This window comes from Crassostrea angulata, chromosome 7 (assembly GCF_025612915.1).
Source record: "Crassostrea angulata isolate pt1a10 chromosome 7, ASM2561291v2, whole genome shotgun sequence".
NCBI classification, from domain to species: Eukaryota; Metazoa; Mollusca; class Bivalvia; order Ostreida; family Ostreidae; genus Magallana; species Magallana angulata.
This window is the reverse complement of record NC_069117.1, coordinates 18,550,647-18,565,043: the sequence shown is the minus strand read 5'-3', so window position 1 is coordinate 18,565,043 and position 14,397 is coordinate 18,550,647. Positions and strand designations below refer to the sequence as shown.

General features: G+C 33.2%; 1 protein-coding gene across 2 annotated transcripts; it reads left to right on the top strand.

Moving 5' to 3' along the window:
- Positions 1 to 1,542: 1,542 nt before the first annotated feature.
- Positions 1,543 to 14,214, top strand: LOC128155439 (uncharacterized). 2 transcript variants are annotated; one of them, XM_052817140.1, is made up of 12 exons: positions 1,543 to 1,927; positions 2,254 to 2,467; positions 2,807 to 2,919; positions 3,622 to 3,655; positions 4,201 to 4,287; positions 7,874 to 7,953; positions 8,303 to 8,452; positions 8,890 to 9,073; positions 11,156 to 11,309; positions 11,756 to 11,847; positions 12,399 to 12,513; positions 12,770 to 14,214. In XM_052817140.1, exons 1-11 carry the CDS (start codon positions 1,647 to 1,649, stop codon positions 12,483 to 12,485), a joined length of 1,476 nt encoding a protein of 491 aa, XP_052673100.1. In that variant the 5' UTR covers positions 1,543 to 1,646; the 3' UTR covers positions 12,486 to 12,513; positions 12,770 to 14,214. The 2 variants fall into 2 exon arrangements, with proteins under 2 accessions (XP_052673100.1, XP_052673101.1); XM_052817141.1 differs by lacking the exon at positions 12,399 to 12,513.
- The last annotated feature ends 183 nt before the right edge of the window (positions 14,215 to 14,397 follow it).

The window sequence follows — 14,397 nt, the reverse complement described above, 5'->3', positions numbered from 1 at the left end:
GGTTCATTAAATTTGTGTATAAACTATACAGGTAAAATGAATGGGGTGTAATACCCCCATCCCCTCAATTACAGATTAACCCCCTTGTTGGCCACCTAACGGGACTAGTCAATGTGTGTTCTAAATAAACATGTCCAAACTGAAATCACAAATAGAGTCAAGAAAGTTGTAATGAATCATTAAAGTTTATTGTTTTACCCAAATAATTAGAAAATAAATGAAATTCCTTCTAGAATATTTTGAGTTGTTAAAAGAAAGATAATTATATATTTATTCATTCTTTAATTATTATTTAAAGGTCTGCAGCTCATCAAAGGGTACAAATTAAGTACAGAATTAGGTATTTTGACATAAGAAGAATATAACAATAAAAGTCAGTTACAAATTATTGGTTGTTAATTTCATAATTAAGTATTGCAGCATTGCAAAAATATGAAATAAGAGAACACAACTACATCGACACAAAATTTCAGGTCAGCCCACATTTTCAGGTCTTTCGTATTCCTGTGTAAATTATGATCAGTATGATATCTTTTAACACATATATACCTAGATATATGATAAAAACTTACAAATAGACATTAAAATTGACACAGAACATAGAAATGTATCAATTATATATAATTTCAGGTCAGCCCACATTTTCAGGTCATTTCAAATTTTCAGGTCTTTCGTATTCCTGTGTAAATAAATGATCAATATGATATATTTTAACACATATGATAAAAACTTACAAATAGACATCAAAATTGACACAGAACATAGAAATGTATCAATTATATATAATTTCAGGTCAGCTCAATTTTTCAGGTCAATTCAATTTTTCAGCTCTTGTATTCCTGCGTAAATAGTTGATTAGTATGATATATATTAACACATATACCTAGAAATATGTTTAAAAACCCACAAATAGACTTTAAATTTGACACATAACAGAGAAATATATCAATTATATAAAATTTCAGGTCAATTCAAATTTTCAGGTATTTCGTATTTCTGTGTAAATAACTGGTCATTATGATATTTTTTCAACACATGTATACCTGGAAATATGATTTAAATCCCCACAAAGTAATTTTATTTGACAAAAATTTTATAAAAGTATCTTTTATATAAAATTTCAGGTCTTTTAGGTCATTAGTATTTCAGGTCTTTAGTATGTTCCGGTTTAACCATAACCCATGAATAACAATTTTTGTGAATCATTCATAAAGAAGCATTAAACTTCGTACTTGACGTAGTTCAGGAGTTTGACAATGCAACGTGGAAATTAACATGTTCAAGTCATGTGCGATACGAAAGGCAACTCCAAAATATACCATGCACTTCGTACGTGCTGGAAATCTTGTTTACAGTTTGCAACGAATAAATAAGATTCCATTAAAGATGAGACGAAGATAATTATCAAGTTATATAATTGATCATTAAAGGTTTAACAACCTTTTAAAAATTTAATTGAAAAATATACGAGAGAAAAATAATAATTAACAGACATAAAGTGAGAAAAAGAATAAACATTTATCATAAATGATATCGGTTTGTGTTCACGAAAAAATTTTAAATATGAAATTAACCCGAACTTGTTCTATATTTTTACCCTGCCATACTCCGCATTTTGCTTTTCTTGTTTCTGATGCCACGTAAACATGAAGAGAAGAACTTTGTCAATGTTTTGTGATACATTAGTAAAATCGCTAAAATCTGGAAATGTGTTAAAGGGATGTCATCGTGTTGTGGTTCCAGATATTGTGGAAGGAGGGAAAAGATCATTTCACACTCAAGTGTCGTCATGCAGTACGACAACTATTCTATCGCAGGAGGAACAACACATCTCCAGGACATGCCACCTTCCACAACTGGATGTTCCTGACAATCCAGACGATCTTTTCAGAGGAATGTCCACTGACTTCCCTTGCCTGACAAGAAAGTAAAACCAGTGCTCCTCAACTGTCATTTAACTTGTCCTATACAGTATATGAGACATCATTATGTAGCTGGGCCTATTATTCTTAAATTTAGATATGTGAAAGCAAGAAGTGGGGTTAATTTGGAAATCAACTAACTTTTTCAACTCAAACAAATTAGATATTGTACAACTTAATGTATAAAACCATGCAGACAACATTTCTTTTTGAATGATGCATATATACATGTATATATCATCAAATCAGTATTGTAATTTTTTAAACAGTGTTAAATCCATTTTATTGTTGTTGCATTTCAAATTGCTGAATTATAGTGTTTCTTCAACAGTAAGATGACAGGTCCTGAACCAGAATATGACAAAATCATAACTGGTTACAAACTCTTTCATCACCAACATCCTTTTGAGATGAAGTACAACAAAGCTCGCCTACCTGAGTTACAAGTGGCTTACGAAACATGGGGGAAATTGAATGAAACCAAGAGCAATGCTGTGATGATACAAGCAGGTTTATCTGCTAGCTCCCATGCCAAGAGTCATAGGGTATTTATAATTGCATGTAACATGGATTTTTTTAAGATCTCTGAAGCTATTAAATTATTGCAAGCATTAGCTTAGTAAATGGGATCAACTCAATTTCAAAGTTTTAATCAAGTCTTAAATTTTTATGTTCTCAATGATTCAGTAGAATTCATGGATGTGAGTTTTCTGCTTAAATGGTGAATTCCTTGGATTTTAAAGCCAAAATGTTAGAATCATATTTAAGATTAGGGCAAACCCAATATACTCATTTGATTACTTCTCCTTTCTTCCTTTGCCATTTAGATTAATCAAACACCAGCAATTGATTTTTTGTATCAATAATTCAACATACATTTTTAGGAGAACTTACGGCCTGGCTGGTGGGAGAAGTTTGTAGGACCAGGATGTGCCGTGGACACTGATGAGTTTTTTGTCATCTGTCCAAACAACCTAGGAAGCTGTTATGGTACCACGTAAGGTTTTTGTTATCTGTATGATATCTGTATGAATATCTGTAACGCTGATAGTTTTGTGCATGTCCACCTGTGTACATGCTTTACATGTTTTACCTGAATGAAAACTTTATGCACAATTGATTTATTGCTTTGATTAAACCAATAGAATGTATTTTTTTTTTTATCCATATAAACAATTCAATTTTTTTTTTTACACATCGCCTTTACAATAAACATTTAGTTTGATTAGGTACATGTGTATTTGTTAGCATTGCATGTGCATGTTTCCAACAGTAACTTGTGTCAGAGTGTGCTAACTGAAAATAAGTTCATGAGAAGATTTCAAATTCTGTATTCATTTTTTAGAATTTCCCAGTAGTTTTGAACCTATATTCTAGCTGTTATTAATTTTAAATTATCATCTTTCATCATAATCCATCTTTTTGTGGAATTACATTTCCTTAAAGAAATTAAGAAAGCAAGTGTATGGATGCATCCACTTCACGACCACTTGATTGTTAGATGGGAAACCATCATTTAAACAATTGTACAATATACCGGTACTTGATAAAATGGATGGACACACTAATGCAAAAATCATTATTATTTTTAAATATTATTTTTAAATATTTGTACCTTTTTTGTATGGTTCAGTTAATCAGTTTGTTGTACTGCCATTTAAGTTAAGATGTCCAGACATCAACCTTATTTTTCTTTCAGGGGCCCATCTTCTGTCAACCCTCTTACTGGCAAGGTATGAGAAAAGAGCCAGAGCGGTATCAGTTTTGATAATTCTGTTATCAGCTTTTTCCTTCATTGTTGTTTAAAAATTATTGTTAAGTTTTTATTTGCTTTGGAAATCAAGAATTTACATGTGCCACATACCGTTCTTGCTCATGTGCGATATTTATAGAATACTGGTAGTTATTCTTAGACAAATTCAAAATTCCTCTAAAACTTTCTATTAATAGTGAACAAACATCTCAAATTTTGAACTGAAATGAATATTTAGTTATATGTGGTATATGTATGATGTACAGTAAAATCCGTTTATATCGAATTTTAAGGGTCCATTAAAAAAAAAAATTTGTTATAGCCATAATTTGTGATACGTGTATGGCAAATTCGTAGGAAATCTTATTGCAGATTAGTTATAAAATATTCAGTTGACAATTCTTCAAACTTTTGTATGTCTATTGCTTTTGTACTGTATTTTTATTTGATAAATACCATACAAAATTTTAATTTTAATTGAAACTCTGTCATTATTTGATAATCATATTTTTTTTTCACTTTCAGCAATATGCCACCACCTTTCCACTAACTAGTATAGATGACATGGTACAAGCCAATTTCCTCCTATTAGATGAACTTGGAATTGACAAGGTTTGATACATTTTCTTGCATTTCACATTTGTTGGTGATCGCCACTAATGTATTGCATACATATACTTACAATAAATTGATTAGATCTTGTTGTTTTTAGCTCACCTGAGCTGAAAGCTCAAGTGAGCTTTTCTGATCACCTTTTGTCCGTCGTCCGTCTGTCCGTCCGTCCGTCTGTCCGTCCGTCTGTAAACTTTTTACATTTTGAACTTCTTCTCTAAAACCGCTTATCCAATTTCAACCAAATTTGGCACAAAGCATCCTTATGGGAGGGCGAATATAAATTGCAGAAATAAAAGTCCGATCTATATTCAAAGCGGAGAAAACCTTGAAACTGTAGAAAAAGGGGGGTGCATTTTTAAAAATCTTCTTCTCAAGAACTACTGATTCCAATTCATTGTAGTTTAGCATAAATTATCCTTATGGGAAGGAAAATATAAATTGCAAAAATTAAGGTCTAATTCTGTTTCAAATCTGAGTTATTACGAAAATAATAATAAAGGAAAGGCGTGTTTTAATCAGTTTAATAGCTTCGGGTTCGGCATCCGATAGGTTCGGTATCCGGTAAAATGGGTAGACAAGACTTGGTTGGCCTGGGCATAACAAAAGATTCGCAGTTATTGATCTGCCAATATCATTAAAATTTCAGGATATTTGATGGACCAGTATATTTGTATTTGCTGTAAATATTGCTGCAAAATAATGCGTATTTGGAATTGACGATTGCCGATCTGCCCCGGCTTTTATTTTGTCCACAGCCTGGGTTTGCATACCCATTTTACCAAGACTCGTTTTCCATACTTCTAAAACGAGGTTCTTTGTTTAAAGCAGCCATGACATTATACGAAAAAGGGTCGATCTGACTATGATGAATTTGCTTGTTGTACAACAGTTCGCGAATGAAGGGAAATTTGTGAAACATGCAAAATATATAGGTGCCGATTTTGTGAAGTAAATTGAGGCTAAATATTTCAATGCGTTGACAGTTTTCACACATGACGTTGGTATTAGCTTGTTCTGATTTTCGTATTTATGCTTTGTAACCTAGCTGGGAACTATCGTCTGTATTTCGTGATTTTTACGTATCAAATCAAACAGAGACTTCGGTAAATCAAACAGTTAACTGTTTACCTGCGCAAATTAGGCAAAATCTGATGTATCAAAAAAGTACTGAAATACAATTCATTCTATCGGTAAATCGGCATTATCTTTTGCGTAATGGTAGATTAATGCAATAGGTTTTGTTGAGATGCTCGCCATTTTCTCGAGTTTATTCAGTTTAAATAGAGTTTGATATCGCTGACAGAAATATGTAGGAATAAACATGTATATTTAAGAAATAAACAACGTTATTTAGTGAACATGGCGTTATGAATAGCAATTGCTCTGTTGGCATATTCCATGATGCGCGCTAGCGCATCATGGAAAATATGCCAGCAGAGCAGTTGCTATTCATAACGCCATGTTCACTAAATAATCGTTGTTTATTACTTATATTTGCATTTTACCACTCGCAAATACCATGTATTAGCCTAGACCTTGACATTTAGCTATTACATCAAAAGTAAACATTCAGACTGTAATGTATCTTTTTAATTCACATAGATTTGTTTACAGAATCAATGATATGTTATAACAGTAATTCCTTTAAAATTTTTTCAAAAACATGTTTTAATATTACATGTAAATACGTCAATTTTAATGGAGTTGGAGAAAAACACATGATGTATCGTATAGTGGTTTAAATCTATAACGTCATGGACAAGTATATATAACATTACACCTTTATGACGTCATAGTATACTGACAGAGCAATTGCGATTATAGAGAAATAATTGCAGCTCCTCCGTATGGGCTTACAGTGGGAAAGAACAATGGAAATGCAAATATATATATATGATTACAAAAAATAAATTGTGTCCTTTATTTGTTATAGTGCATGTTTCTTGTGTTTAATTGTTTACAATTTCTATTTACTTACCATATTTAAGTGTTAAGCTTCGAATTATAAGCAAGATACATAGATTTGCTCACAATTCTATGTTTGTACACAGATCTTAAAAACTAAAGATTAAAAAAGTAAAAAAAAATTGTCAATATTTATTAAGAAAATTTTCAAAGTCTGTTCTTCCAGAAACCAACTTTAACAACTTATTGTATTGTAAACTTAACCTTTCTTCGTCATTATTACTCCTACTGTACATGTGATCCTTGACTGTGTTTGTGTACATTTGTATAAACTGATTTTGAACTTCAAATACCAGTGAACTGGTCTTGAGTGAATAAAAGAATTGAAAATCTTAGGCCATTCTTTTTTTTCCATTTTAAATGCTGAATAGGAAATACCAAGTTAAAAATCTTAAGTTGAATGTAATAAACTCATGGGAACAAAATATGACTCAAACCTAGGCGAACTGTGAGCTCTGTATCTTGCTTATAATTCTACGATTGACGCTGAAATTTTGGTTGAACATTAGAAATTCTATATGAATTAGAGTATGTTAAATACTTGTACAAACAAAATAAATAATGGTCTTCTGTATATACCTACTCTCTGGGGCCCCCTCTTTATACAATAAATAATGTGAAATCTACATCAATTTTGATAGTTTTTCAGACATGGGTAAATAAAAACGACATCTTTACAACAGTTTCCATAGTTCTGACACATTTCTGTTGCGGGGATAAAGTAATTATTGCTATTCCTAAGAAGTTATCACATCGGAAAATTATCCTGGTTTGTACGCGAAGTAAATAACAGTCATTTAATTATAATGGAGAAGACAAATAAATTTTTTGAATGTTTTTAATTTGAGGATTGAGCACATTGAGGTACAATTTTCTTCTTCACATCTATACATGTAGGATTTTTAAAATAAAAAACAATAACTATTATATTTTCTTTTTAAAAATACAATAACTAGTAAGTAGTTGATGAAAAAAATGTACCTATATGCTTTCATATATTTTGATCGCCTTTCAAAGTGTGGGGGGGGGGGGGGGGGGGGGGGGGCAGAACGAAAATATAGGGAATTGGAAGTTAACAACTTAACAGTGTACTCCTACCAAATGTTTAGTTTTATATCTTGCGAAGGGTTTTCTTATTTTTGTAAAAAAAAATAGTATTTCATGAAGGTACAATGTCAAAGATTACGTGTATGCAAAAATAAGTGTAAAATTCGAATACTTTACAATATTTATTTTTTGTTATTCTACCGAGGGACCATACGGCACAATCTCTTTTGAACGCCCATTGTTGCTCAGGTGAGCGATGTGGCCCCATGGGCCTCTTGTTTTCCAGTGCATTTCTACAGAATCGATGATTTCTCACTACTGGTTTTTTTTAATATTTGAATGTTTATAGAGTACAGTTACAGGTCTGCCTTGTACCTTGTATATCGGTACTTTGTTTGCTTTCCTTTGTTTGTTTTCCTTGCCTTCAACTCTTCATATCTTTGCTTGCCAATGATGAGGATGGTTATAGTATCTTAGCATTGCTTTATGTTTTGTTTACAGCTACCTACATGTATTTGGATTGTTCGAGGTTGGGTTAGTGAATTTTATCACAGGTTTATTTTGTTTACAGCTCCATGCCTGTGTTGGTTCCTCCCTGGGAGGCATGCTGTCTCTGATGGCAGCAGCTGAGTTCCCAGAACGAGTTGGAAGGTCAGTAGAACATGTATTATATCATGTAATACAGTAACTAAACCTTTTTTTTAGTTTAAATTTGTACCCATTGAGCATGTCTAATTACCACGGTATATGAAGTCTAATCTTTGTCCTTGATGATTTTGATATATTCCAAGCTTGGCAAGATTTTGCAGAAAAAGAATAGAAGCCCAAACATCCTCAAAAATTTAAATATCACTTACATAGTGCTGTTTTGGAATTATTTCTTTTGTAGTGCTTTTCTTTCAAATTTTAATAAGTTTATTCATAATGGCATATTGTTATCTATTAAGCTGTTTAAGTAGGTTCAAAAGCCAAGGAATAATAATGTGTGGACTAATTACAGAATCATCTCCATCTCCTCCTGCGCCCAGTCTCACCCCTCATCCATTGCCATGAGATACCTCCAGAGGAAAACCATCATGTCCGATCCAAACTGGAACAAGGGCCATTACTATGATGGACCCTATCCTAAAATGGGCATGAAGCTGGCCAGGTCTGTGACTTCTGGTGTACTGTATGGCACTTTGTGGCTGCTATTATCATACATTTTTTGTAAAAAGTCTGCAATGTAATTATCCAGTTAGAATATTCACTTGGACCAGCGGACATAAAAAGTCACTTACGGTACATGTAAAAGATCTTGTACCTCATTGTATTGTTTTATCCTTGCACTCATTTTACCGAGTTCCATATGTGGTATATGGTATTATCGAGATTAATACAGGTAAAAAGGACTTACCGTACCTGGTAAAGGTGATGTTGTAATACGTGTACTTACATGTACCGGTATATGTAATGTTGTTTGCTTCTATTCTCATTTAAAACTTGATACCAGTAGATAAGTGTTTACATTAATTGTATGTCAGAGGTCATTATCTTGCTTATGATTAAAGATGATTCCATAACTCAATAATGATTTCATTTCCACAGAGAGATAGCTACAATGACATACAGAAGTGGCCCCGAGTGGGACCAACGGTTCAGCAGAGAGAGGATTGACCCTGGCGGCCCCAACACCCTGTGTCCCACTTTTACCATAGAGAGTTACCTGGAGTATCAGGGAGAGAGCTTCAGCACCAAATACGACCCCAACTCACTCCTGTACATCTCTAAGGTTGGTGGTCTAAGGGTTACAAATATCATACATTACCAAATATGACCCCAACTCACTCCTGTACATCTCTAAGGTTGGTGGTCTAAGGGTTACAAATATATACATTACCAAATATGACCCCAACTCACTCCTGTACATCTCTAAGGTTGGTGGTCTAAGGGTAACAAATATCATACATTACCAAATACGACCCCAACTCACTCCTGTACATCTCTAAGGTTGGTGGTCTAAGGGTTACAAATATCATACATTACCAAATATGACCCCAACTCACTCCTGTACATCTCTAAGGTTGGTGGTCTAAGGGTTACAAATATATACATTACCAAATATGACCCCAACTCACTCCTGTACATCTCTAAGGTTGGTGGTCTAAGGGTAACAAATATCATACATTACCAAATATGACCCCAACTCACTCCTGTACATCTCTAAGGTTGATGGTCTAAGGGTTACAAATATATACATTACCAAATATGACCCCAACTCACTCCTGTACATCTCTAAGGTTGGTGGTCTAAGGGTAACAAATATCATACATTACCAAATATGACCCCAACTCACTCCTGTACATCTCTAAGGTTGGTGGTCTAAGGGTTACAAATATCATACATTACCAAATATGACCCCAACTCACTCCTGTACATCTCTAAGGTTGGTGGTCTAAGGGTTACAAATATATACATTACCAAATATGACCCCAACTCACTCCTGTACATCTCTAAGGTTGGTGGTCTAAGGGTAACAAATATCATACATTACCAAATACGACCCCAACTCACTCCTGTACATCTCTAAGGTTGGTGGTCTAAGGGTTACAAATATCATACATTACCAAATATGACCCCAACTCACTCCTGTACATCTCTAAGGTTGGTGGTCTAAGGGTTACAAATATATACATTACCAACTATGACCCCAACTCACTCCTGTACATCTCTAAGGTTGGTGGTCTAAGGGTAACAAATATCATACATTACCAAATACGACCCCAACTCACTCCTGTACATCTCTAAGGTTGATGGTCTAAGGGTTACAAATATATACATTACCAAATATGACCCCAACTCACTCCTGTACATCTCTAAGGTTGGTGGTCTAAGGGTAACAAATATCATACATTACCAAATATGACCCCAACTCACTCCTGTACATCTCTAAGGTTGATGGTCTAAGGGTTACAAATACCGGTATACATCAATATCTTTTGTGTTTTTTATGTTCTGGTACATGTATATATATATACATTTATTGATAAAAAGATGTTTGGAAAAAATATCAATTATATATAATATATATTTACAATAGACTTTTGAAGTGTACATTGTTCAACTGTTAAGTAATTTTATGCCCCCCTTCGAAGAAGGGAGGGCATATTGCTTTGCTGCTGTCGGTCGGTCCACCAACAGTTTCCATTCATTTTCTTTGCAGAGGATGAACTTATTGAAATGAAATTTGGTATACAGGTTTATCATGATAATATCCAGGTCAAGTTCAATATTGGATACGATGGAGCAATTTTCAACAGAGTTATGGCCCTTGGACATAGAAAAATTCCAGTTATTTGCAGTTTCCGCTCATTTTCTTCGCAGAGTATGAACATATTTGGAATGAAATTTAGTATTCAGATTTATCATGATAATATCTAGGTCAGGTTCGATATCGGGTACGATCGAGCAATTTTCGACAGAGTTATGGCCCTTGGACGTAGAAAAATTACAGTTATTTGCAGTTTCCGTTCATTTTCTTCGCAGAGGATGAACATATTGAAATGAAATTTGGTATACAGGTTTATTATGATAATATCTAGGTCAAGTTTGATATTGGGTATGAATTGATAGAGCAATTTTCGACAGAGTTATGGCCCTTGGACGTAGAAAAATTACAGTTATTTGCAGTTTACGTTTATTTTCTTTGTGGATGTTTCCAAGGGAGGGGGGCAAAAGTGTTTTACAAACATCTCTTGTTAATGTGTGTGATGCAGAAAATTTTGTGTTTTATTAAAATAATGTTATGGTTTAGAGTGTTCTGTGATTTATTATATTTTCCCAATATTAATCTTGTTGGTCTTTTCCACACCAGGCGATGGACCTGTTTGACATGGGGGAGGGCTACAGCTCCCTCCAGGAGGGTCTGTCCCGGGTCAAGTGTCCGGTCATGGTCATTGGCGTACAGACAGACATACTGTTCCCCATCTGGCAACAGAGGACACTTGCTGAACTGCTACAGAAATCAGGTAATAAATCATGGTATAAAGCATTGAATTTTACATAGCATATTAATCGATTTTTACATTGTATATTAATATGCAAACACAAATCCTCAGTTTTGCTTTGTATGAATGGTAGCACCTCAAAAACATAGTTTGGTCCATGCAGCTAATGATGTCAAGATTTTATAGATCATGTGTTAAAAAAATTACTTTTCATGAAATTTTTAATTCCTACATTATACCATAATTCTGGGAAATACTTCTCTCTATCTGTCACTGGGTTAACAGGTATGTGACTGTCAGTCGATATACCAGATCTCAATAGCTCAGTGGTTAGAGCTCTGGCACGGTATGCCAGAGGCCCTGGGTTCGAGTTTTTCTTTGAGACTTGACTTTTCACCCCTGTTTCATATCTATTTTGCTATGTTTGTTCCTCTCTTTTGTAAATTGTGCATTCATTTTGACTGTAGGAAACCTTGGAGTGACATTTTATGAGCTGAATTCTCTCTATGGACACGACACATTTCTTCTGGACATCAATGGGGTGGGGGCAGCTGTTAAGGTGGGTACATACAACCTAGTAAGTGCTGATATTAGAATAGACTGTCAGAGGCAATTCAAATTTGACCTGACAATCTGTCTTTTATTCAGCACTCTAACATTTGGTTCATTTTGTTGAACTTTGAAATTAAGAGTTGTCTTTCTTTGTATTTTTATCATTTCTGTGTTAGTCTGCTAATAACTGATTCAACAATGTTTTTGATGGTTGTTTTATAATCTAAATGTTATGGGTAATTCAAAATCAAGATCATTACTGGTATGTCTTTCTTCTTATCTGTAAATACCAGCTGCTGATTTGTTCTTATTCATGTAATTTTAAATTCACTGACATTGAGATCTTTTTTATTTATTTAACTTCTTTGTTTTCAATTTTTCTGTTACCGGTAAATTGATATAAATCAATAAAAACAGACACAGGGCATTGCCAACATCTTCGGTCATTCTGGAAGCCTTTGATTTGTTTTGCTAGTGAGACCACTGATTGACCAGTCATGCGTTTACTAGGCGTTTACCATGTGTGTGTGTGAGTTTTGTTTGTGTACACTTTTGCAGGGATTCCTGGAAACCAATTTGAAGTCACTGGGGATAGACTTAGTAAATGAGGAAAAATTTCACAACAAAGATAGACGCTTGTTTTAAATGCATAAAATTATGCTTTTATTCTCAGGTATGGTGAGTCCATCACAAACTTTTATTGGTCGAAAAAGATTTAGAATCAAAGGAATATATTCCAGGGCGTACAAAAATTTAAGAGAGAGAGAATTAGCTGTAAAAGATTAAATGCTGCAAGCTGCTTACACATACACATAGTCATGCAAACTAATGCTTTGTGAACAATTAATACTAAAGTAGTATTCAGACATGATTTTACAGAATGAAACTTACTCGTGTTAAAAGATGTTTCTTTTTTATGTTCTACACAGGGATATTTGGAGATTGGTCGCCAGTTTTACCAGCACCCGTAAGAAGCCTAGGCCAGCTTCTGATGATGGGGTGTCTTTTGGTTGAATCTCCTTGAAAAACCCATTCCCTATATGCAGAAAACCAACAGATGTTTTTCTACTGCTCCCATCCATAATCTATACCTTGGGGATGTTGGCATTTATTATGACAGGCTATTGTTGTATTTGGCAAAAATGACTTAAGGTAAGGTTTGCGGCTTGCATTTTTGAGAGGTTGTACCAAAGTTACATACCATTTTGTTCACTATACTAAAGTCTTTTTTCTCATGAAATTCAAATTAATTTTGCCCGTCTCGTTTTATCACTACAAAAGGTCAAAGTTCATGATTTCCAATTTTCATTTTGATGAAATGTAAACAATTTCCTGAAAATATGTACATTTTATATGTGACTATTATGGGGGTTATTTATGCTTAAAATGTTCGAAAATAATATCACTATTAATATCATGAATCACTTTTATTAATTTCTGATGAACTATCTAAAAATAGAATAAAATGCAACAAAAGTCTTAATTTTAGACGACTATTATGTAAATGAAAACATCTTATTTGAAACTTTTCCAAGTCCACCGATTTCAGGAAAAACGTATCTTAGAATATGTGTAATCTGATGTTTCTAAAACACTATTCAAAACCATATGATGCGGATTTCGTTTTGGTGGAAATTGATAAAATGCTTGTGTCGTCTTATTTTTTCATTGAAACTAAAAAACCCCGCGAAATAAAAAAACTGAAATCAATTATGACGTCATATAAATTTTGACGTAATAACTGAAATAAAGGGTAGTTGGTGTTACGTCACAATGAAAATGTGTGAGTTATCTCCCTGTAACCGCAAACCTTACCTTAAACATTTTTGTACCGGTACATGTTACATGTATATACATGTATGTGTGATTTTTTGTATAAAGGTACTGAATTATTGATGAAAATTATGTTTTACTATTATTACGACATGATTGGGGATTTTATTATATATGATTGACACTTTATGATATTTGATTGACACTTAATTGTTACCATTATTTTAAAATTTGTATTAATATGGTTGTATTATGTATATTACTTTGATGGATATGTACTTCAAGAACATAGGGTGAAACATATTCTGACATCTATAACCTGGTGATGTTTTGATCTTTCAGTTGATTTTTTGCAAAGACATATGATCACTAATTGTTTTGAAGTCCATCAGGAAATTTGTGATAATTCATTAATTTGGAGTAATTAAGTTCATTTAATTACATGTATAACATAATAATATGTTGTTTGTATGTTACTTTCAATACACCATTGAGATTTTTTGCAATTCACAATGGCAATATAAACCTGTTCTCATTATTCTTTGTAATTTAATTAATTTACATGTAATTTGTTAATTAATAAAATGAAATTAAATTTTAATCTTTTCTTTCTTTGTTGTCCATCAACCTAAGATTGTTTTGAAGTATTTAGTTAATGACTTTGATACAGTTAACTCAGACTTTGTTATTGTTATTAACTATATGTGGTATCTAAAGTCAAGGCACATCATACATGTAGATGTTGCTAATACTTTCAGCGGCTGAAAAGGAGAAATAACATTTG